The following is a 25,788-nucleotide window of genomic DNA, read 5'->3' on the forward strand; positions in this document are numbered from 1 at the left end:
CCCTAGTCAATGCACCTGTAAATCTACCCACTGTCTCTATGGATTTGTCCATTCTGGACATTTTATATAAATAGAATTATATAATATATGGCCTTTCTCTTAGCACACAGTTTTCTAGGTTCAGCCATGCTGTAGCATGAATCAGTACTTAGTTTTTGATGGCTGAATAATATTCCATCATATGAAAATGCCAGACTTTGTTTATCCATTTGTCAATTGATGGACATTTGGGTTGTTTCTACTTTCAGCTATTATGAATAATACTGCTGTAAACATGTGTGTGCAAGTTTTTGTACAGACAGAAGTTTTCATTTCTCTTGAGTATATACCCAGGAGTGGAATTGCTGGGTCATATGCTGACTCTATGTCAGTCATTTAAGGAAATGCCAGACTGTTTTCCAAAATGACCGCATCGTTTTGCAATATCATCAGCAGTGTGTGAGGGTTCCAATTTATCCATATCCTTGCCAGCACTTGTTATTATCTGACTTTTTGATTCTTGCCATCCTAGTGCATGTGAAGTGGTATCTTACTGAGGTTTGGATTTGAATTCTCTGATGACTGATAATGTTCATCATCTTTTCATGTGCTTTTTGATCACTTGTATATTTTTCTTCAGATCGTTTGCCCATTTTTAAATTTGGTTATTTGCCTTTTTATTATTGAATTGTAACAGCTCTTTATATATTCTAGATCTAAGTCCCTTATCAGATATACAATTTCCAAATATTTTCTCCCATTCTGCAGCTTGCCTTTTTATTGGTGATACCCTTTGAAGCACAAAAGTATTTAATTTTGATTGAGTTCCATTCATCTATTTTTTCTTTTGTTGTGCATGCTTTTGGTGTTATATCTAAGAGGCCTTTGCCAAATCCAAGTTCATGAAGATGTATTCCTGTATTTTCTTTTAAGAGTTTTAGAGTTTTAGGTCTAGATCTTTGATCTATTTTGAGTTAATTTTGGTATAAGGTAATGGTCAAACTTTATTCTTTTGTATGTGGCTCTCCAGTTGTCCCAGTACTATTAGTTGAAAAAAATTATTCTTTTCCACGTTGAATGGTCTTAGCACCCTTGTAAAAAAAGTCCTTTGACTATAGTTGTATGGGTTTATTTTTGGACTTGCAATGCTGTTCCACTGACCTATATGTCTATCTCTGTGTTGGTACTATACTGTCTTCATTACCGTTGCTTTGTAGTAAGCTTTGAAATTGGGATGTTTAAGCCCTCCAACTTTGTCCTTCGTTTTCAAGATTGTTTTGACTATTATGGGTTTCTTGTGATTACATATGAAATTTAGAATCAGCTTGTCAATTTCTACAAAGAAGTTAGCCAGGATTCTGATAGGGATTGTGTTAAATCTGTCGGTCAGTTGGGAATATCACCCTCTTAGTAGTGTTAAGTCTTCTGATCCATAAACATAGGATGTTTTGCCAGTTAGATGTTTAGTTTTTTTTAACAATGATTTATAGTTGCCAGAGTGGCAACTACAGAGTGCCTTTTATCCTTTTATCTTGAAAGGATATTAGATTTTGTCAGTGCTTTATTCCTCTGTATTTTATTCTTTTTTATGCTAATGTAAGTGAAATTGTTTTCTTAATTTCACTTTTGAATTGTTCACTATGAGTGTATGGAAATGTAATTGATTTTAATATATTGCTCTTATATCCTGCAACCTTGCTGAGTTTATTCATCCACTCAAATAGTTTTTAGTGATTTCCTTATGATTTCTTAATATATGAGATTATATTGTCTATGAATAGATATATTTTTACTTCTTTTCCAATTTGAATACCTTTTATTTCTTTTTCTTGCCCAGTTGGCCCAGCTAGAATCTCTAGTACAACATTGAAGTGATGAGAGTGGATATCCTTGTCTAACTCCTGATCTTATGGGGAAAGCATCCAGAATTTCACCATTAAGTATGATGTTAGCTGTGGGTTTTTCATAGATGCCATTTGTCAGACTGAGGAAGTTCCTTTCTATTCCTAGTTTGTTGAGTGTTTTATCTTGAAAGAATATTAGATTTTGTCAGTGCTTTTTCTTCATCTATTAAGATGATTGTGTGATTTTTGTTTTTTTATTTTACCGGTAAGATGCATTACATTAATTAATGATTTTCAGATGTTAAACCAATTGGGCAGTCCTGGGATAAATTCCACTTGTGCATGGAGCATAGTTCTTTTTATGCTACTGCATTTAGCTTGCTAGTGATTTTTTTTTTTTTTTTTTTTTTTTTTAGATGGAATCTCACTCTGTCACCCAGGCTGAAGTGCAGTGGCACAATCTTGGCTCACTGCAACCTCTGCCTCCTGGGTTCTAGTAATTCTCCTGCCTCAGCCTCCCTAGTAACTGGGATTACAGTGCCCGATACTACACCAGGCTAATTTTTTGTATTTTACACCAGGCTAATTTTTTGTATTTTTAGTAGAGACAGGATTTTGCCATATTGCAGGCTGATCTCAAACTCCTGATCTCAAGTTGTCCGCCCAGCTCTGCCTCCCAAAGTGCTGAGATTACAGGCATGAGCCACCATGCCTGGCCGGGTTTGCTAGCATTTTGTAGAGGATATTTGCATCCATATTCATAAGAAATACTGGTCTGTAGTTTTCTTGTGATATCTTTGTCTGGTTTTGGTATCAGGGTAATACTTGCCTAGTGAAATTAGTTGAGCAGTATTCCTTTCTCTTGTAGTTTTTGGAAGACTTTATAAGGAATTATTATTAATTCTTTTCCAAATGTTTGGTAGAATTCAATAATGTAGCCATCTGGGCCTGGGCATTTATTTGTGCGTAGTTTTTGGATGATTGATTCAATCTCTTGTTATAAGTATATTCATATTTTTATTTCTTCTTAAGTCAGTTTTAATAGTTTCTTTCTTTCTACGAACTTATTAATTTCATCTAAGGTATCCAACTTGTTGGCATGTAATTGTTCATAGTATTTCTTTATGATCCTTTTTTTCCTGTAAAAAAGGAAAAAAGGTAGTAATGTCCCCTCTTTCATATCTGATTCAATAATTTGAGTCCTCTCTCTTGTTTTCTTGGTTTATTTAACTAATGGCTTGTCAATTTCATTGATCTTTTCAAAGAACCAGCTTTTGGTTTTATGATTTTATCTATTGTTTTTCTATTCTCTATTTTATTAATTTCTACACTAATCTTTATTATTTCCTCCATTCTGCTAGCTTTAGGTTTAGTTTGCACTTTTTTCCCCCAGTGTTTTAAGGTGGAAGTTTAGGTTATTGATTTGAGGTTCATTTGTTTTTCCTAATATAGGCATTTACAGTCATATATTTCCTTCTAAGCACTGCTTTAGCTGCATCCCATAAGTTTTGGTATGTTGTATCTTCATTTTCATTCATCTCAAAGGTTTCTCTTTTGATATTTTTTTCTTCAACCATTAGTTATTTAGGAGTATGCTGTACAATTTTTGCCTATTTGTCAGCTTCCCAATTTTTTTCCTGCTATTGATTCCTACTTTAGAAGAAACTTCTTCTATAGAAGAAATCAATAATTTTATCCTACTGTGGTAGAAGAACACATTTTGTATTATTTGTATCATTTTGAATTATTGATGTTTGTTTTATGGACTAGCATAGGGCACACCCAAGAGAATGTTCCATGTGCAGTTAAAAAGAATGTATAGTCTCTTGCTGAGTGCTGTGTTCTATAGATGCCTGTTAGGTCTATTTGGTTTATAGTGTTAAGTCTTCTGTTTCCTCTTTTTTCTTCTGTCTAGTTGTTCTTTCCATTATTGAGAGTGGAGTATTGAAATCTCTAACAATTATTTTTGTCTATTTCTTTCTTTGTTTTTGTCCATTTTTGCTTCATGTATTTTGCTGCTCTTTTATTAGGTACATTTTGTTTATAATTCTTTATATCTTGATAGACCAAAATTTTTATCATTATGAAATGCTGCTGTTTATCTCTAGCAATATTTTTAGTTTTAAAGTCTATTTTATCAATATTAGTATAGTCATTCCAGCTTTCCTGTGGTTCCAGTCTGCATAATATATTTTTCCATCCTTTCACTTTCACTCTAATTGTATCTTTGAATCTAAAGTGTGTCTTTTGTAGACAGCATAAATTATGTTATTTTATCCAGTCTGATAATCTCTGCATTTTAATTGGATTGTTTAATCCATTCACATTTAATATTATCACTTATATAGTTGGATTTATGTCTGCCATTTTACTTTTTGTTTTCTATGTGTCTCATATCTTTTTTGTTCCTCTAGTCCTTCTTTACTGATTTCTTTTGCATATTTTCTAATATAGCGTTTAGAGAATATTTTCTAAGATAGCATTTAAACTTCTTTAATGATGTTTTCACCATATTTTAGAGTTTTTTTAACAGTTTTATTTAATTTTTGATGGACAGATAATTGGACATATTTATTGGATTCAATGTGATATCGCAATACATGCATACATTGCGTAATGATTAAATTCAGGTAAGCAGTATATTCATCATGTTATAAATATATTGTTTGTTTGTGGTGTGAACAATCAAAATCTCCTCTATTCCAGCTATTTTGAAACATACAATACGTTGTTGTTAACTATAGTCAACCTACTGTAAAATAGAACACCAGAACTTATTTATCCTAACTAACTCTAACATTGGGCCTGTTGAGCAATCACTCCCTATATACCCTCCCCTTCTTTCCTAGCCTCTGACAACCAGTATTCTGCTCTTACTATTTTTGAGTTAGTTTTTAGTAGCTTCTCTAAGGTTTACCATATACATCTTATTTGAATGAGCTTGTATTTATACTAGCTTAATTTCAGTGATATATGGAAATGTTACTCTGTGGGATGACAGTGGTTTTGGTAGGGTTCTCCTTCCCTGAGATGACAGTGGTTTTGGTAGAAGTCTCTTTCCCTGATCCTTTCTGGCTGTTAATCTCCACTAATTGCTGGATGGTTGCTATTCTTTCAACAGTACCCTTGGTCCTAAATTGCTCTACAAATTAATGCAGTCAAATTCTGTCCCCATTATAGGGATAGTTTCTGAAGTCAGTGTTTGATATTTCTTCTGATCCCAGGAGTACTTCTCCTGGCTGTCTTATTCCCCGGTTCTCCTCTGCTAACAATCTGCCTTATAGTCTAGCTTCTATATTCATTAAATTCATGAACCATCACTGGATTGCCCTTCAACACAACCTCCACTGTTCTTGAGAGTGCTCTTCGACTTGAACTTCTCCAAGCTCTGTTGCAACTGAAGTCAATTCCTTTGGGACAAGATTAGGAGCTGTCTGTTTTACGGGATGCTTCTCCCCCATGGGAAAATCTGAGCCAGGACTCTGAGACTGGGGATGGAGACAATGGCATTTTCTGAGTGATGTCCCCACTGAGTGCTTTGTGGAGGGGCAGCCAGAGATCCTCTTAACTTACTTCTCCTGCCATGCAACCACCACCTCACAAGCTGGGGCAAGATTGGTAGAACACCCACATTTTCAGTGGTGCCATGCCCAAAATACAGCCACCATTCCATGAGTAGGGGTTGTGTGGAAGAATGAAGTCCTGGTCTCTCCACTCTACTCACCTGGGACTTCACCTCAGCAACAGGTAGTGGGAGCAGGATGAGAATCACTGAGCTCCTGCTCCTTCCAGGAAGAAAGCCCTGTGACTAGAAGGTGGTAAAGGGAGAGGAAGCCCTGTGTTCTTGGCTGCAGTCGTCTGGATTGGAGCCTCTATCTCCCCAAGCTTGGAGCAGGAGTAGAGGGAGGGAGCAGTCTGGGTTCAAATACCAGAGATTTTTACCTTTCTCACTAAGTTTTTATAGATTTTCCTGAATAGATGTTTCTTCATTTGCTTTTTGCCCTTAGGACCATTTCCAGGGGCTTGAAATGTTTTGTGTTTTTTTTTTTTCTTTTACTTTTTATATTTTTTCTTGAGTTTCCCTGGGGAGCTCTTCATGCCGTCATCCCAGAGGTCAGTCTCACTCCTTTCCTTTTAAATTAAATCTAAATCTCAGTATCAGCTGGTGCCACCACCAAATGCAAAGAAAGAATCCAAGGTCATGAGTGAGAAGGGGAGAAAAGAGGGACCCTGTAAACAGGCCCTGGCTTCTGTCATTACTCTCATCACAAGGAGGATGAGGGAGAAGAGAAGGTACACCCACATTCTCTGCCTTTGATACAGTGACTTGGCCTCTAGTAAACTGGTTGCATGAGATTAGTGTTCTCACTTCTGGGGATGAAGTAAGGGGTGGGGTGGGCAGAGGGACATGAAGTTGTATTGAGAGGAATGGAGCCATCCCCTCTTTCATGCAGGCAGGACTCATGACCTGTAACAGAGTTCTCTGGAATGGCATGGCTAGAGAGAGGAATTTGAGCTTCCTATTGAGTGATGGGTAGAGAAGGATAAATGTCCAACCTTCAGATTCTGAAATGAAAGCAAAGCTTCAACATGTCTTTTCATCTCCAGAAAAGCCCGTGTCTAGCCCATGCTAGTCCAGAGACTGGACCAGTGTAGCAGCCTCTGAAGCACTGCTGCCTCCAGCTTCTCCCCTCCAATCCTTCCACTGCTCTGCTTTGCCACTGGAGTGATTTTCTAAAGTGTGACTCCAGCCAGGCCCCTACCGAGATAGTCTCAACCTCTCCTCTAGCTCAGGGGCTGGGCTGTTCATCTCTTCCCTCACTGTAGAGCCCATAGGGTTTTTACCTGGTACAATTAGCCTCTCAATACACAAGAGTTGAATTGCATCAAACATAGAGCATTGCATATCTATATAGTCACATTTACACTATACAGAAGCAAAGATCTTGTGGCAAGAATAAGCCTAGCACAATTCAAAAGCATCTAGAAGCCTCTATTAATGATGTCTGGGACCTGAGCTCAGATATTAGCTCATCACTGTATCTACTGGTGTGACCCGAGCCTACGCCCATCATTCAACCCAGCTTCAGTTCCCTCATCATGAAATGAAGGTAGTGCCTCAAATGTTGTTATGGGATTAAATGTGATAATGTAAGTAGAACACCTGGTACCGGTAAAACTTGAATTTGTTCATGCAAGCAATAAATACATATTTGGTGCCTGTTTGTCCCAGGGTCTGTTCTAGGAGTCAGAATATAGTAGGTAAGAAAAGAAAATCTGTCCTAATGGTACCCACACTTTAGTAGGAAAGATTGATAGTAAAGTTTCAAAATTATGTGTGTGTACACATATCTATATGTGTATATATACATACTATATATATATACACACACACACATACCACAAACATAAATACACACATCATACACACACACATAACTTTCAGGTTGTGATAAGTGCCATGAAGAGAAATAAAGTAAGAGAAGGTGTTAGAAAGTGATTTGGCAGTTGAGACTCCTGTAGTTGGGAGTGGCTGGGAAAGGCCTTGGTAAGGCAATGACATTTGAGTACAGACCTGAATGAAATTAGCAAATGACACATAGCATTAATAAATATTTGTTGAGTGTGGATGAATACAAAGATCTGGGAGAAAGACATCCCAGGGAGAAGCAATAGGAAGTACAAAGGTCCTGTAACAGGAAGACACTTGTCATGTTTTAAAAGCATCAAGAAGGCTCTGTAGCTGGGGGTGGTAGCTCAGGCCTGTAATCCCAGCACTTTGGGAGGCCAAGGCAGGAGGATCGCTCGAGTCCAGAAGTTTGAGACCAGCCTGGGCAACATAGTGAGACCCCCAATTGCTACAGAAACTTAAAAAATTAGCTGGGCATGGAGGCATGTGCCTGCAGTCCCAGCTACTCAGGGGGCTGAGGTGGAAGAATTGCTTGATCTCAGGAGGTTCAGGCTGCAGTGAGTCGTGATTGCACCACTGCACTCCAGCCTGAGTGACAGAGTGAGAACCTGTCTCAAACAAACAAACAAACAAACAACTCTATGAATATTTATGCTGAAGTGTTTAGAGATAAAGTATACTGATGTTTATAACTTAATTTAAAAATCATTAAAAAATAAGATGGATAGATAGAGGAGTGGATAGATATATGATAAATCTAGCATTGTGGAATTTCATTGTGTTCCATGCATGTTCACTGTGAAATTCTTTCAATTGTACTTTGTGTTTGAAAAATGTCATACTGGGATGTTGGAGGAAAAACATCAAGAAGGTTAGTGAGGCAAGAGCAGATTGAGCTAGTGAAGGAGAGAGAGACAGAGAAGATGAGGTCTCAGAGGCCTCTGTGACCGAGATCCTGGAGGGCCTTATGAGCAGTGGAAAGACACTGAGGTTTTGTTCCAGGATCCATGGGAAGCCTTCTGAGGATTTTGAACAGGGGAGTTTTATGATCTGATTGTATGATTGTAAAGGACCCTCTAGGCTGCTGTGGGGAGAAGTGGCTCTACCTAAGCAAGTATGGAAGTGAAGAGGGTGTCATGGGAGGTGGTGAGCCATGGTCAGATCCAGGGGACAGCCTGAAGGAGTTGCTAATGGATGAGGTGTGCAGAGCCATGCCAGGGCATTGGCCTGGGTGAGCAGGTAGACAGTGGTTCTGTTTCCTGAGATGGGGAAGATGAGGGAATGAAGTAAGTTTGGGTAACAGAGTGTGGGAGAGTGATGAGGGGGAGAAACATATACTGTTTCAGGCATGAGAAGCCCAAATAACAGACTTAGTAATAATCAATGGGAGCTGTTATTACTGTTTCCACCATACACACTTATGTAACGACGTCTGCAAACACACGTGCTTTCTCTGAGCTGGAGGTTCAGCCCTGTTCCTCCTGTTTTCTTTCCCTCACATTTTCTGCTCCCCTTGCTGCCCCACTCTTTCAACTTCAGGCTGCTGTCCAGTGACTGCTGGAGGCTGTGGTGATGGTAAAGGTAGAAACAAGGAACCAGAGGCAGCCCCTCTATGCCTCTCTGAGTATCAGAAAACCTCTGCTTAGGTCAGCACCTTTCTTAGTTTGGGGAATCTGGGTCAGAGGAAGTCCCTGGGTGAACCCAGGAGCACACAGCTGTCTGGGCTCAGCTCCTGCCCTTGCAAACCCTGCGGCCTTTGTGACTCTTGTAACGAGGCAGGCAGACGGGCTAGCAGGCAGTTCCAGCACACAGCTGGATGTGAGATTCAAAGATGCTGCAGAGAGAAGGACCAAGATCTCTGTCTGTTTTGCTGAGGATGTGACTCTGAGTCAAGATCTGAGTTAATTTGACCCATTTAGTGGTGCTGTCATTTCCCCACCTCCTTCCTTCCTTCCTTCTCTCGCATCACCTTGGTTAGAATAGCATTTAAAGACATTTGTCAGGTAGCCAGCTGGGGAAGCTGATTTGACTGTTTGAGGCCTGCTCCCTGTAGAAGGCTGCCTCAGTCACTAAGAGCTAAATACATCCCAAAGCCACTGCATCTTACGGGGCCACAAGCATGGTCTTCTCGAGCCAGTTGCTTTCAGAGGGGAGCCCTGGTGCATGTGTGTGGTGGGGAGTGATGCAGAGTGAACAAGGGAGTTTCCTCCTGCTGCTCTTTGATTTTCCATGCCATCCGTGGCCCTTGGAAGTGCACCAGCCTCTGGTAACAACATGTGCATAACTCTTATAGAGTACTATGTGCCAGACACTGTTGCAAGCACTTCATGTATATTAACTCACTTAATCCTTCTAATAACTCTGTAAGATAGGTTCTGTTTATTACCATTTCCATTTAACAGATGAGGAAACTGAGGCATAGAAAGAAAAAGTAGGTATCCCAAGGTCGCACAACTAAAAAGTGATAAAGCCAAATATTCTGAGCTTAACTATGTGATGGACAGGTGGATGAACAGATCAATGAAGATAAGATTGTCCACAGTGAATGGAGCAGATAGCCCCAAGAAAGCTCAGCATGGGGAAGCTATCTGCAGGCTAGAGAGAGAGAGGGGTTGCTTTTGTTACTCTTTTGCTCTATTAAAATAAAAAAGTAAGAATTATAATGTTAAACATCTTTGTGCTTACTTTAAAATATTAAAACATTAATACCTGTACAAAATCAGTTTTCTACCACGTATGGACACTTCTTAGGGTAGAAACTATAAAACAGGTGGAATAAACTGTAGGCACAATCCCCTGCTCCCCAAAAAGTCTCTTCCCCAAATATCACTAGCTGTATGGTCCTTAAACCATACAGTTTAAACCACTTAAACTCTCTGCAGTTTAACATCTCTTCTCTGGACCCATCCTATAGGCCAAATCCATTAATAATTATAATCACAGTCATGACAGCTGCTGTCAACTGAATACCTGATGAATGTCTGTACTAAGCTATGTGCTTTTGTACAAGAACTTTTGTTTATTTGCTTTGAGACAGGGTCTCGCTCTGTCACCCAAGCTGGAGTACAGCGGCATAATCATGGCTCACTGCATCCTTGACCTACCAGGCTCAAGTGATCTTCCTGCCTTGGGCCCTAGAGTAGCTGGCACCACAGGCACATGCTACCATGCCCAGCTAATTAAAAAAAATTTTTCTGGAGATGAGGTCTCACTATATTGCCCAGGCTGGTCTCAAACTCCTGGACTCAAGCGATCCTTCCGCCTCAGCCTCCCAAAGTGTTGGACTTATAGGCATGAGCCACCATGCCCAGCCTCTCTTCCTCTTATAAAGACACCAGCCCTAGGATTATGACCCCACCATTATGACCTCATTTAACGTTAATCACCACATTTACATTAATTAAAGCCTCTATCTTAAATACAGTCATGTTGGGGGTGAGGGCTTCAACATACAGATTTGAGGGAGACACAATTCAGTCCTTAACAATGAGCTTTGAAGAGTCTGGGTACCCTTAAAAATCCTGTATCGGATTTTGCACGGATGAGAGTCTGCATACATGATGTGGCCTCTCAAAAGATTAAAAATTACTAAAAGTATTATAAATGACAAAAAGGAAAAGGGCTCATAGAAAAGTAGAAATATTAATAGAACTTGTGTTAAGAGGTAGAAGAAAAAGAAAATTCTACAATATTGTCTTAATGAACATTAAAAAGTAGAGAACAAGAAGGGCAGTGGAAAAGGAGGATGTATCAGCATCCTCTTTACATTTTGAGAGGTTTGATGGTTTGCCTGAGGTCACAGGGTGGAGGATGGATCTGAGTCTATGACCCCAGGATCCTGAGCCCCAGCCCACCAGGCGTTCTGTCCATGTTCTCACCAGCTGTGTGCTCTGTCCTTCCCCAGAGAAGCCAGGGCCATCTGAGTGAGGCTTTTGAGCTGCCGCTTTGCTGACCTCAGATATGCTCTTTCCCTTGCTTTCCTTCCAGAAGTGGAGCAGATCGAGGCTATTGCCAAGTTTGACTACATGGGGCGGTCCCCGCGTGAGCTATCCTTCAAGAAGGGGGCCTCGCTGCTCCTGTACCACCGCGCCTCGGAGGACTGGTGGGAGGGCCGGCACAACGGCGTGGATGGACTCATCCCCCATCAGTACATAGTTGTACAGGACATGTGAGTGGAGTCGAGACTTCTGTGAAGAATGCTGAAATAGATTAGTGATGTCTGGAATGGGCACCATAGGGGAATGCTAGCTTGTATGCCAGCGATTTGCTCTCCTTGATATCATGCGCTTGGTCTTCTGTGAGAATGGGTAATATCTAACTTCCCTTTAAATTGTGATCCACTTAACAGACATCCAAATTCCTCCTTCTGAGCACACAGAAACAGTGTTGGGTGCCCCTGGCCTACATCCTGATGCAGCTGACAGCCCCCAGGGCGTCCATCACCCTGAATCAGTATCCAGGGGATCCTGCCATGTGCCTCCACCTCCTAGGCCTCCCCTGCCTACCGTTCTATACTCCAGAGGTAGCTGTCTTAGGGGATAGGCAGAAGCATGCCCTTGTTTCTGATTAATAGGGTACTGTTTTTTAAAAAATAATTTCAGGGGTTAATAAAAAAGAGCCCTGCATCCCAAATGCCTAGTCCTACCACAAAAAGTCTGCACTTTCCATTCCTTTGAAAGCCATGGAAGCTTCCAGTGCACACATTCCTTGGGATCTCTGGTCAGGCTCGGCAGAACAGATTTACCATACATGCAGCCACCAAGCTGAGCCTCAAGGGAAGAGGATTAAAAGCCCACATTGTGATGGGAGAGAGGAGGTCTCAGCCAGAGAAAAGGCCAGGGCCATGCAGACTGCCAGAGGAATGCCATAGTGGAGGGCCCTCGGCAGCCTCCCGATGCCCGCAGACCTCTGAGATCAGGGACAAGTCACCACGGCAGAGGGCCATGGAAGGAGGCCAGCAGGGCACCCCTACAAGCTTGTGAGCCACGTCACAGTGGCCCAAGCCCTGGGTGGGGAGGTGAGGGGCAGAGGCAGCTTCTTCCTCCCTTGCTTAGCCAGAAGCTATTTCTCATGGAGTCACACAGAGACTCGGCACTCAGCCCTCGGTGCTCAGCCTGCAGACTCCATCCCCCCATTTCTCCAATACACGCTACAACATTTAGTTTGTCCTAGCCTGGAGTTGCCCGGGAATGAACAAGCTAGAAGAGAAAAAAGGAGGAGGTAGGTGTGGGACAGAAGAGGGTCCCAGCTGCAGAAACTGACCAGGAGTGTTGCAATGGGCATGCATGGTGGGAAGGCACCCAGTGGGCAGTGGCCTAGCAAGCACTGTGGGCACAATGTAACCATAAGTTGTGTTAATTCAGCCCCTCAGACATGTATCAGGGAGCCCTGTATATGCTGGGTTCTCTGGGGCAAGGAGCCTCCAATTCATGTCTGTCTTCTCCCCAGGGATGATGCCTTCTCCGACAGCCTGAGCCAGAAGGCTGACAGCGAGGCCAGCAGTGGGCCACTGCTGGATGACAAGGCCTCCTCCAAAAACGACCTCCAGTCCCCCACGGAGCACATCTCGGATTACGGCTTTGGGGGGGTGATGGGCCGGTAGGATATGCGGATTCATTTTTTCCCTGCTAGTGTCAAGCCTGCTCATGTCTGATTTGGGAGAAGCACAAGGGCAGAGAGGAGAGAAGGAGCCTACTGCAGCCCCCTGTTCCCCACAAGATACGATGGGCACACTGGGCAGGCTGGCTGGCATTGGCCCAAGGCGGCCAGGTATAAAACAATCCAGCCTGTATTGCAGGGAGGAGGAGGAGGAAAGACATGTGTTGGGAACTCAGTGCTTTTTCGTTTAAAATAATAATAATGTGTGAGAGAGATACAAATTGGCAAGTATTTTTCCTACCTCTCTCCAGTTCCTGTACCTCCTTCCAGCTTTCTGTTGTAGAACTGAGTTGTTATATTTAAAAATGTAAAGTTCACATATTCCCTGAAATGCACTACATAAACAGAAAACTCACACCTACTCATGTGTTGAAGGAAATTGACACTCGACTCCACCCACTTATTTGGAGGGAGCAGTATTACCAATTTCTTCGCTCCCTATGTGTGGGCCAGGCTGTGTCACGTGACCTTTCTACCAGCCAAGGAGCAGTGCATGTCATTCTGAAAAACAGGTATAATCCAAAGTATATGATTATCTTAAAAAAATTAATGAGGAAATAAGAAGGAAAGAAAAGCAAAACTGACAGTTTCTCACTGCCTTTTTAGTCGCGGTCTCAAAATGTCATATTCTGTGTTTTTTCCAGTGGAGGGGTCATGTGATCAACCCACACGTGTGGGTATTTGCAGATAGGCCCCCAAAAAAAATCAGTCGCAGTGGGAACACACAATTTCTGAACTTATTTCAGTAAAAATACTGATGCCTCTTTTCTGCAAATTCCACTCAGTTCAGCAGATAGCTCGGGGCACTATGGTAGAATTGGGAAGGGCAGGGAAGTAGAAGGCTGGGGTAGGTAGACAAAGAAGTTATGGTCCCCTGACTTCTAGGAGGACCATATCTTCTGCCTCTCTTTTCCTTTCCCTCGTCCCTCCCTCACCTCCTTCATTCTTGTTCTTTCTTTCTAAATACTGCTTCCTCTCCAATACCTATGCTTTGGTTCTGCTGGGGCACCCACAAGCACTGCTTAGCTCAGCTGGTGGCACTAGGATCTGAATCACTGCTGGTCCCTAGTCATAATCCATTCCCAACACACAGTCCCTCTTCCTCTCCCCTCACCACGTCTAGCCCTTCAGACTCTTGGTGACCTCTGTAGGATGCAGCAAAATCTCCTGTGTATAGAACCTCTTATCTTCAAGGTGCTTTCAAACCCACTTGAAGCAAAGGTAAAAGGTGGGCAAAGGATCTTACTTAGACCCACTTAACAGATTAATAAAGTGGGCTTGAGAGAGGACACAGGAAAGCATGCGGCAGACACAGGGCAATAACTCACCCTCCTGAAACACACCCTAATCCCCTTTTCACTGCACCAGAGCCTCCCTGAAGTGGGAAAGGTATCCAAATGCACAAAAGGGCTGTCCAGCCATGCAGGGTTTACTCCTGAATGACTAGTTTTCGAAGATACAGAAAAGCCTCATAGAAGGAGCCCTCTTCTGGAGAGATTGGGGGTTGGGTGGCAACATTAGAGTGTCTTCAGTTCCCACGGGACCCCTCCTGTGCTTGCAGGGTGCTGGTAACTTTGGTACAGTCAAGCCTCAAAGCTTCGACCAATTAGAAGCCCCTCAGAATCATGGAAATGTCTGAACTTTTTCAGAGGGTATCATGAGCCCAACTAACCATCACCAAAGCATTTCCAGGGTTGGAATCCTGTAGGCCTTGACTTAGCATGTAGACCAGATGCATTTTGCGGTTGGCAGCACAGCTATCTGTGGCCTGGAAGCACCGTGCTCCAAATGCTTTTGTGTTTGCACATTAGACCTCCCCCTGCTGCTGAGCTGTGTGCTGAGCCAGGTCTTTCATTGTGGAATTATGGGGTCTGGCTGAATGAGGCTTTACTGTACCCGCTCCTTAGACTAGCGTGTAGTGTGTGGCATGGGGTTGACTCACCCATTCTGAGACTTGCCAGGCTTGACCTCTGCCCCATGCCCCTCGCCCCCTGGCTCCTTTGCAGAGTGCGGTTGCGATCTGACGGAGCGGCCATCCCCAGACGCCGAAGCGGGGGCGACACACACAGCCCGCCCCGGGGCCTGGGCCCCAGCATAGACACGCCACCCCGGGCCGCTGCCTGCCCCAGCAGCCCCCACAAAATCCCCCTCACCCGGGGGAGGATCGAGAGCCCTGAGAAGCGGAGGATGGCGACGTTCGGGAGCGCTGGCAGCATCAACTACCCTGACAAGAAGGCGCTCTCCGAAGGGCACTCGATGAGGTCGACCTGCGGTTCCACCAGGCACAGCAGCCTAGGGGACCACAAGTCCCTGGAGGCCGAGGCCCTGGCAGAAGTAAGGGCCAGCGGGAAGGCAGGCTGGGCAGCCAAACGCCCCAGAGGGCAGCGGGTGGGAATCCGTGGAGCGGAGAGCCACCTTGGCCTTTATGCCAGGCTCATGGCTAAGTCAGAGAACAGGAGAGTGAGTGGCTTCCCTGTCCCTTGCTGGGCTTCTCATGGGAATGGAGACTGGTTGGGAGCAGCCACTGCTGGGGTTCCCATAGAGGCTGAACACCCCCAGTGTCCAGGGCTGGAGAGGGCATTGGCCAGATTATGGGGCTGGGGTAATGGCAGGTCACTACACAAAGTGATATGATTCAGTTTTTCACTCATTCATTCACTCATTCATTCATTTCTCTCTTCATTCATCTGTTCATTGACAAATATTGATTGAGCATCTATCATGTGGCCATCACCATGCTAGCCACCAACAGTACAATGAAGACCTAAAATGGACTCAGGCACTGCCCACATGGAGCTTACAGTTTAAAGAAGAAAGAGACATCAACAAATACACACACATAGTTGTGAAATAGTTGTTTAATTGGGTGCCTTTAAGGAGTGGTCCAAAGTATTTTGAGAGCCTAAAATGTGAGGATTGCACCTAGGCACAGACAGACTTCTCTTGGGAGGACTTGACCTGAGACCCAAAGGGTGGGCAGAACTAAATAGCTGAAGCTGCAAGAGAAGAATGTTCCAGGTTCTTCTCCAGTACTTAGAGAGTTGGCTTTTGTTTGTTTGTTTTGTATTTGGATGAAACAATCTATATGATTTTTACATTTGCCAAATGAATAGAACTGTGATTTGTTTAACAATCTGCATAGCTGGTTTCATGTGTTTTTTGACAGTTCGATCATATTTTGAGAAGTTTCCACTTTTTTGTCTCTGGAATTTGGTGTGGGGGCCCATTATGTACCCTCTCCCTAGTGTTCTCTCCCACATAAGGTAACAGAGACAATCGGAACCTTCTGGTCTGTGAGAATTTTACTGTGGAGAGTGGCCTTTGAATCCCTGTTCAAAAGGAGAAGGAGGAAGGGCGGGGAGCCATGAGCTGTGTTCTAGAGGAGGCCAGGCAGGGTTCCCAGGGAATACCCAACACAGAAACAGCACACCTAGCAATGAGTACTCCTGTTCACACCAGCAGGCTCTAGTTTGGCCCCATGCCCACTCCCAGGGGTCCCTGAAGATCAGTGCCTTCCAAGGAGGCATGCCAGCTGCTGGTCCCCCCATACTTTAGGAAACATGACCCTAGTACCCACCCATCATCTGGAAACTCTACCAGTCTAGAAAGTTCTACCAGTCTAGAAAGTTCTACCAGTTATGGTAGAGGATGGCCTGAGGCCTGCCCCAGGGCCCTTTACGTTTATAAAGAATCAAATGTAGTCTAGAAAACTGTTTCTAAAAATAGCTGTCACAGCAGAGTAGTTCCACAGGATGCTAGGGAGTGGGTAGGCAATACATGTTCTGTGGTCATCAAGGTTTGGGGAATGCTGCTCTGACAAAGTTGAGTGGCTTCTCTGTGAGACTTCTTAAAAAACCTTTAAAGCCGGAGCCCCCAGCCCCCAGGCCATGGATGGATCTGTGGCCTGTTAGGAACCAGGCTGCACAGCAGGAGGTGAGCAGCGGGAGCCATTATTGTGTGAGCTCTGCCTCCTGTCAGATCAGCGGGAGTATTAAATCCTCATAGGCCGTGAACTGTATTGTGAACTGCGCATGTGAGGGATCTAGGCAGTGCTCTCCTTAGGAGAATCTAATGCCTGATCTGAAGTAGAACAGTTTCATCCCGAAACCATCCTCCTGACCCCTGTCCGTGGAAAAATTGTCTTCCACGTAAACGGTGCCTGGTGCCATAAAGATCGAGGACTGCTACCTTAAAAGATATGCATTGTGAATCTCCAAGAAAGAAAACAGGGCATGCCCCATATCCCAGACTTCTTTGACCTTCATTCATGGAGCATGTTACAAGACCTGCCCCTAGAATGTACTTGGGGATTGCTGCATGTGTTCTCAGTTAGCAGACGGATCTGCACCCTCTCTAGTTTGACAGCTGCCATCCAAGACCCCCTTTCACTAACAGAGGTCAAATAGGGAATTGTGGTAAATGATATGTAAATAGCCCACTGCCACTGGAGAGCTTCCAGCCTCGGCATTGGCTCTGATGAGCCCTTGGCTTTGCAGGCTGCAAAGGGGAGTGGCAGCTGAAGAACCCCAAGTAGTAGGTCGAGTGACCCAAATTTCTCTGGTCTCAAAATATCCCTTATGATTTAGATGTGAACCCACTTAAAAAGGCTCTTTGTGGAACTTGCAACATGACCATCCAAAGTGGGAAGATCGAATTGAGGAGGAGATGAAAAGCAATCGTGGTCCCCACTCTGTCCCCCAGGGCCTCTCTGCCGCTCAGCTCTGGAGACTCGCAGCATCACCTCTCGGACTAATGCAAGGCTGCAGCCTAAACAACTCAGCTGATCTTTCTCTGAGCTTTCTGTCTTTCCGCTCACTCTGCTGGGGTAGGGTGGTGGTGGGGGTGGTGGTGATGGTGGTAGAGGGGCAAAAATTACATTTTATTTATTAAAGTTTCACCTTGCAGCTCATGCTGGACTAGAGCAAATAGACAGTAGTGAGGTCAACAGGGAGCTTCCTTCAAGCAGAGTGGTTGATGATTGGGTGACTCGGCTCCAGGAAAGTGGGCTGTGTCACTGCAGGGCTGGCACATAGCAGAGAGGGGGAGGGGTCTGCCTTCCCTCCCTTCCTGCAGAAAATTGCCCCCAAAGCACCTCCTTTTGAATAAGGCACAAAAGACCCTTTCTTAAAGTTGCCAGTGTTCTGGGGCAAGGGATGAAATATCGTGGAGAAATATACAAGCTAATATTAGCCATTAGCCAGACATCCATAGTCCCCTAAAAAAAAGGATAGGCTGTGACAATGAGGGGAGTAAGAGCTCGGGACCCTGACCCCAGCCAGATTGAAGCCTGCCATGGGGCCTAGAGCAGGCAGGAAGCCACCTGCAGACAGGGGAAAGAGAATGTAAAAGACCAAGGTAGAGAAAGGGGCCGGCCCCAGCATCTCCAGGCTCCATCCCCACCATCTGTTTCACCAGACTCATACTTTTTATTTTTTTTTAGGATGTGCAATAAAGCAAGCCTGTCTTAATAGTCATCATTCCTCCATGAGGTTATGCACAGCACCTACCAGTGGTGGCTTAGGCAGTATCCCTCACGGTGCCCTCGATCGCTAAGCCAGTTGGGATCTGGCCCAGCTGAGCCGGAGCAGCTCCTCTCACGTCTGTGGGATGCGGAGGCATCCCTGTCAACAGTCATGGGAACCCGTGGGGCTCTCGGGCTAGAAGGATTTTGTAAACCACCGTCTGGCAGTTTACAAAGCTTCATCACATCCATTATCTCACCCCATCTTCACAGTAAATGTCTGGGATTGTAATAGATGAACAAAATATGGTGCAGAGTGATGGAGATTTGCTCAGGGTCACATGGTCAGCAACTGGCCACAGAGTCTTTTTACTCAAAAGTCCGGGGCCCTGTGGCCTGTCCAAGGGCTCTTGGGTTAAATGCTGCCTACCAGCGACAGCACCACCTTGGGCATGAGGGGACGGGAGCTGAGGGAAGCTGCCCTGGGGCATGGTGAGCCCAGGCTGCCCTGGGCGGTGGGGAGCTCTCTCTCTTTGAGTACTTCAGATTGCTGTCCTCCTGATGAGCTCTCAGATATTATAACATCCTCGGGAATTATGTAGGCAGAAGATTTTTCTTGCCTGGTAAAATTTCCACTTTTTAAAAAACAAAATTTTCTGATTATAATACAGAGACGAGAGTAGCAGTCCCTCTATTCTGGGATGGGCACTGTGAACATTCTGATACATAATCTCCAAGAAATTTTTCTGTGACCAAGGATTTTTTTAAAAACTAAAAGTACTGAACTGCCTGGGTTCAGACTTGGGCTATGCTGCTAATTAGCTGTGTGACCTTGGGCAAGTTACTTAACCAGTCTGAGCTTCTGTTTCCTCACGTGTGACATGAGCATAAAGGTAGTTCCTACCTTAGAAGTGTGAAGATTAAATGAATTATTAGGGGACAGGGTTTGGATTGGTGCTTAGTGTTAGCTATTATTGCTACTGGTATTGTCATTAGTATTTTTGAGTGCTTACTCTGTGCCAGGGGTCACACCAGGCTCTTCACAGGGACTGTATCATTTAATGCACTCATCAACTCCCTGAGGTCCATATTATAATGATGTGCCATTTACAAATGAGGATTCTGGAGGCTCAGAGGGTGAGGGAACTTGCATAAGGTCACATAGCAAGGGAAGTGGTAGAGTCAGGATTTGAATCCGTGTCTGTCTGACTCCAGAGCCTGCCCTCTTTGTCAGTAGTCTGACCTGCCCTTATTAAATCTATTTCCTGTGCAAGGCAGCATGCAGGGGATATCCACATTGGTTCTCCCATGGGATTATAAGACATCCTGAGGACTTAATCTCCATCCCTGCCGCGAGGCTTCTGGGGAACCTCCCTAAGAAGGGAAGCTGCTTAGCAGACAGGAAGGACATGACTCCAGGTCTCCAGACTCTGCTGACCCCAGCTCTCTCTGTCCCCAGGACATCGAGAAGACCATGAGCACGGCTCTGCACGAGTTGCGGGAACTCGAGAGGCAGAACACCGTCAAGCAGGCGCCAGATGTGGTGCTGGACACCCTGGAGCCCCTGAAGAACCCGCCAGGCCCCATCAGCTCGGAGCCCGCCAGTCCCCTTCACACCATCGTCATCCGCGACCCCGATGCCGCCATGCGCCGCAGCAGCAGCTCCTCCACCGAGATGATGACCACCTTCAAGCCAGCCCTGTCCGCCCGCCTGGCTGGCGCCCAGCTCCGCCCGCCCCCCATGCGGCCCGTGCGGCCGGTGGTCCAGCACCGGTCCAGCAGCAGCAGCAGCTCGGGCGTGGGCAGCCCGGCCGTGACGCCCACCGAGAAGATGTTCCCCAACAGCTCAGCGGACAAGTCGGGCACCATGTGACCTGCAGGATGGGCCGCACCGCCATGGCCCACTGTGGCTCACCACGGCCCGGGGTGGCCTTGGTGGCTTCCATGTGCTTCCCAGTGACCCTGGCCTTGGAGGGCAGAGGTCAGTCTGGGAGGGTGTGTCTGTGCAGAGCTGAGGCCCAGGCACTGGCTGCAGCTCACGTCCAGCCATGGGAATCCTACAGACCTCTCGCGTGTCAACAGATGCCCAGAGGAGTGCTGGAGCTGGAGCAGCCCCAGCCACAGCATTTCCTAACATGGAGGCAAAATACCACATGGCTTCTCCCGCATATCGTCACTGGAAACTTCCTCTCTCGACATTCTCTCTACATACCTATATGTGTGTGTATATCGACGTGTGCATATATACACATGTATATGTATGTATGTGTCTGTAGGTGTGTGTATATATATATATTTATGCATCTATATACATATACTAGATCTGGACACACACATACTAAGTGTATATAGTATCTCCTTTTTCTTTTTATGAAACTTAGATTTACCTCAGACCCATGCCACCAAACATCTCCCGCCGAGTTATTTGGTGGGATTTGCAGGGACTTTTCTGGGAGAACTTAGAGGCCCATAGTAACTGCGAATGAAGCAATATACCACTAACCTGCAGAAAAACACAAACGAAAACAGACTCCCACTGTCTCCAGAAGTCGTGGCCTTCCAGAACAGTCTGCCCCTCAAGGAAGGGTGAGGCAGGCAGTACCCCCAAGCAGGCTGCTCCCAGATGTGGGGAACCCTTCATAGGAAACCCCCACCCTCGTCCACCCCAGAGACCCTGCCCTTCCACCCGGAGGCCAAAGGCCAACAGTACTCCCGAAGGCATGGGAGAAAGTTGGCGAGAAGACCCCTGACTACCACATCCTTGTGTTTGTGTGTAGAGGCAGGGGATAGTGAGAACCTAAGCCCCATCATAGCACAGTATTACATGTGGTTGGGAAAAAGGGAAAAATAAAAATACAGTGGTGTGGAATACTTCAAAACCTAGAAACGCTGTAGGAATAAATCTGTGGTAACTATAGAGGTTTAACTTATATCATTTTCAAACTATTTAATTTTTTCTTTTCCTGGTTCTACTAATTATACTGTGTCAGATTTGGAACTAAACAGGCAAGGAGACTTTGAGTCACATCGTTTTCATTTTAAATCAGGCTGTGACGCACTGTGGCTGGTGCCGTCTTGCATGAAACGCATGAGCCGTGAGCGCCCAGTTCAGACTGGGGCCAGGGAGGGGCAGTCCTTGACACTTTCTGTCCTAGAGGACACTGTCGGTTAATACAAGTGACATAGCTTCCCTTCCCTCCCTCTTCACTCACTCCCTCCAGAACATTTAGTGTAGATGAAAATGTGGTGATAGAAATGGGTGCATGATCTTCATGTGTAACAGCAAGGCCTTTGCCTTTTGGCCGAGTAAAGCCCCTCCGGGTCACTGTCCTTTGATTTCATTTTACCTCCTCTTCTGATCACTTCCAGAGATGAGCTGTTTCTGGATAATGGCACATGGGCGAATCTGTGTGCCCTGTGGGCCACTGTTACTTACCCTCTCCTGCCAGACCCAGGGGCTTTTCCCTACTCTTCCCAAGCTTCCTCTCTCTCGAGGACAATGAAGTTTGAAGTCAAAAGGCCCAGAGTCTGAGTCCCAGCCCCAAGCACTTAGGAGCCTTGTGACTTAGGGTTTGTCACTTCACCTCATTGAGCCTGGCTTTTCTGCTCCATAAAATAGGGTAATAAAGGTCAAACAGCAGTGAGCAAGCTGTGTACACTGGAAAACATTGAATCAATACAATGCTCTTGTGATTGTCATTAGTAAGGTAAGTCTTAGATCAGAACCCTTCAGCCCTTCTATTTGAAACCTCCCAATGGTATTTCAGAAGTGAGCAGTGGAATTTTCCTGCCATCTTAATAAGAGCCCTGGATTCCATCATTAACATTTCAGCCCATTGGATTAAGTGGTGCCTTCTCCTCTGGTCCCTGACAAAAAGGTAAATACACCCAAAGGGAGGGACCTAGTTAAGTCACTGGCACCTAGATGTGTTAGGAGGGTAAAGCCACTCTACCTTGTCTGAAGGACTGGACTTGACACCCCACAATGGAAGGGAGCATCAGGAAAGGAACAGAAAAAGGATCTCAGGGAGAGGCCGGTGTCAAACTTGACCTCCCTTGTTTGGCCTAGAATGAACCCTTCTCTTTAGCTCCTGGATATGAAAGGCCATCTGCCTTGGAGCACAGAAAGCTATTGCCATTTTACAGCTTAAGAGAGTAAGGCCTTGGGCTATGCTGTGACCTGCCCAAAATTTGACACTGGTTAAGAGCAGAGGCTGCGTCAGGCTCTTAAAGTCATGTGTTCACATGCTGGACGCTATACTGTCCAGCCAGGACACAAGACTTCTGATTTCTACCCTCAAGATACTCCCAGATCCTAAATCCAATAGCCTCCCAGGCAAAATATAGCAATCTCTGCCACAACTACCAGATTAAAAGCAACAATCAGAGTAGAAAAATCTGTTGCCTGATATACATAACACCAATCAGACCATGTGGATTTTTCTCTGAATTGACTGATTTTGTTTTTTTCTTACTGAAAATGGACCTGCCTTTCACTGAATTTTCTGAGGGCAGAGTCTTAGCTGTTTTCTTTAAGCACCTATTTTTTTTTTCCATTGGGAAATGGCTGATGAGTTCACATTTAGGGATGTACACACGCAGATGGCAGACGTCTCCTCACTCATCCAGCCCCAAATCTGAGCCTTGACGCCGGCCAAGTGGAAAAATACTTCCCCACCCCCCTCCCCTGTTCCCACTTCCTCATCTGGCACTATGCATGTCTCAGTCACCCTCCACAGCACTCAGTGCCATCAACGTTCCCTGAACATTGGCTTTCTCTTTCTGACTCCTGCCTGTTTTAGTCCACTATATATTGCTGTATTTGCTTAAATGCTGGAAAGTAACTGTTAAAATGTGAAATTGTAATTTTTAAAAAGGCTACAATTAAATTTTAGCCAATGCCACTCACCAAATCTTTGCACCTAGTAGATAGATCAATGTAAAAACAAATACCTAACTGTACAGTGAGTGTGGGGGAAATGTAGTAACCTAGTTAGTAGTCCTCAATATAACCAATTGTACAAGGGGAAGTGGTGTTTACCTACTTGTTCATCACCATTATTGAAAGCCGTACTGATCAGTTAGTTGACAACGGGCATTTTTTTTTTCTTTGCTTCATGGAATGATTTCTTTTCTTAACCTTCGACTTATCCTGAGGTCAAGCCTTTTGTCTTTATGTATAACCGATGTTCAATCTATTTTAGGAATGAACCAGCAAGTTGTTCATTTAAAACTGACCAAAGACAATTAATTCCTGGTCTAGTTTCCTGGGCCTTGTGGCTCAGTTGCCGCTAAAGAGCTTTCTGGATAAAATTGAGAACAAGCTGTGCTTCCTACCCCACTCTCCCCCTCCCCTTTTATTCCCTTTTCCTCTTAAAGAGCTGCTCTGAGCTGTGGGATTCTATGAAAAATTCTTGCCTTTCCTTGTTTCAGTGCTAACGATTTCTCACCTTGAAGCGCCTTTTGAACCCCGGACAGAGTGCACAATTGGAGGGAATTGCGAGCTTGGGAATTAGACTTTGGAGTCTTTTCTCTGAAGTCACCAGGCCAGGGGTCAGGAGAGAGATGGATTCCCAAGGGATGAAAGGTTTCTATTCAATGAAGAAATCGGAGTGGGAAGAGACGCAGGGAAATTGAGCCATATTTTGGCTATCGGCTGGAACCAGCAGTTCAGAGATCTGCCTTATAAACACTTAAAACTGGTTTGTGGTACACAAAGAGGAGCCAGTGTGGGAAGGGGCCTTTATGTGGGGCTTTCTTCTCTGTTGGAGTCCCTTGGAGTGCCTTGTTGGGTATATTTCTTTGTCATTCAGGAGGCACGAATGTGGAGGACTTCTCGTGACCTGGTCGTGATATGGCACTCAGTGCATGTACACAGCTAATGGAAAAACATGAGGACTCGGGTAATGGTTCTTCCTCTCAGTCTTTCTATTCCTAACTTTTCACACATTCAGATGGTTCCACACTAGAGCAAATGCCTCACTCTCCTGAGAAACCCAGAAAGAAGAGTGGCTGGCTCACAACCATGGGGTTGGCCCCTGCTGGGCTGGGAGTGGGGGTGGTGGCCGGGAGGAAAGGCAGAAAGGGGTGAGCCGAGGTGTTGCCTAGCTGATTTTCTGCTGTGCAGAGCTAACGCTGACATTTCATGTCAACTTCCCCGGTTCTCTGGGGTCTCCTCTCCTCTGAGCAGCCACACAGAGCATTCCCCACATATCCAAAGCTGCCCAGGGGAGCCGAGAGAAGGGACTTTGCTGTCAGGTCCAAGCCCTCCTGACCTCCCTGAGATTGATCTGCCAGTGTCCCACTGTCCCTCTGGGACTGGCCACATGGCCATTGCTGCCCCTTGTTGACACCTCCTTTCTGTGTGAACTGTCCCCGGCAAATAACAAAGCTGTTCCTTGAACCAGAACAACCAGAGTGCACTTTTCCTTCCTTAGACGGAAGTAGATCCTGGCTAGGGTTTCTGCCCAGGCCCTTGTTCCCGGCAGTGTGACTGTTTACATGGTTTGGCAATAGGTTTGATTCTGATTGCTTCAGAGTGGCTGGTCTATTTCGTTTCCTTTGGTTTCCTTCCTCCCCAAATTGTGACAGGAAAAACAAACCAAAACCACCCTAGGAAATTGCTGGTTGCCTGTCCCCACGTGATGATAAATGTTGCCCTCTTCTGGATATCGTTTCTCTACCTTACGACCAAACGCCCGTCCTATAGAGTGTCTGATTGGATCCTCTGTCGCGTATTCTGATGGTGCCTGCTGGTTTGACGTGGAGCTATCCTGTGAAATAAAACAGCTTAACTTTTCTCAAACATGCTCCAGTGGTTTTTGAAAGGGCGAGGTGGCACATCAGGGGTGGAGAGGTCCTGGGGGGACTCCCCGTCCTCCAGTCCACACTGTCTGCCTGCTTCCCCTAGGAACCACCTTTGAAATGTCCATTAACTCAGATCCAACAAGGTGAAGGTAAGGTTACAAGGAGGACCACTCCATTGTAGAGCTAACTGAAGAAGGTAACTAACTGTAGGATGATTCCTGGGAAAAGAGGGTTTGGAAATGTCAAAGCAAAGGCAAGTTGGGAGTAGTAGCTGTCATCTGCAGAAGGTGTCTTCAAAAGTTTAAGATAAATTATCAGAGGCCACTGGGTACTGATGCATCAAGGCACATGCAACATTTTGATATTCATTGTCTACAAATGTCATACAACCTCTTGGACTTTTGTTTTTTACCTGTGTGTGTTTGTGAACTGTTTATTGACCATTTATTTCTGTCCCAGCCACTATATTAAACCCTTTACCCGTATTTTCTCATTTAATTCTCCATACACCATTGAAGGTAAGTATCATTATTATACTATGTCCTGCAGATGAGGAAACTGAGGCTCTGAGAGACTAAACAGCTTGCCCAAGGTTAGGCTAGAAAGTGGAGAAGCCAGAATTTGAATTC

The 25,788-nt window shown here is 45.0% G+C and overlaps 1 protein-coding gene across 6 annotated transcripts in view; it reads left to right on the forward strand.

The window, feature by feature from the left end:
* The window catches only part of SRGAP3 (SLIT-ROBO Rho GTPase activating protein 3), a 315,323-nt gene extending 290,166 nt beyond the window's left edge, over window positions 1-25,157 (forward strand). For 4 of the 6 annotated variants that reach the window (XM_021933198.2, XM_021933193.2, XM_021933194.2 and 1 more), the window contains 4 exons: window positions 11,221-11,401; window positions 12,682-12,831; window positions 14,898-15,225; window positions 19,812-25,157. In XM_021933198.2, coding sequence (XP_021788890.1) covers window positions 11,221-11,401; window positions 12,682-12,831; window positions 14,898-15,225; window positions 19,812-20,225 — 1,073 coding nt within the window. In that variant the 3' untranslated portion in view covers window positions 20,226-25,157. Of the gene's footprint in view, window positions 1-4,380; window positions 7,659-11,220; window positions 11,402-12,681; window positions 12,832-14,897; window positions 15,226-19,811 lie in introns of those variants that run through there. The other 2 variants (XM_009200280.4, XM_031663195.1) reach the window with 2 other exon arrangements.
* Window positions 25,158-25,788: the final 631 nt, after the last annotated feature.

This window comes from Papio anubis, chromosome 2 (genome assembly GCF_008728515.1).
Source record: "Papio anubis isolate 15944 chromosome 2, Panubis1.0, whole genome shotgun sequence".
Classification (NCBI taxonomy): Eukaryota; Metazoa; Chordata; class Mammalia; order Primates; family Cercopithecidae; genus Papio; species Papio anubis.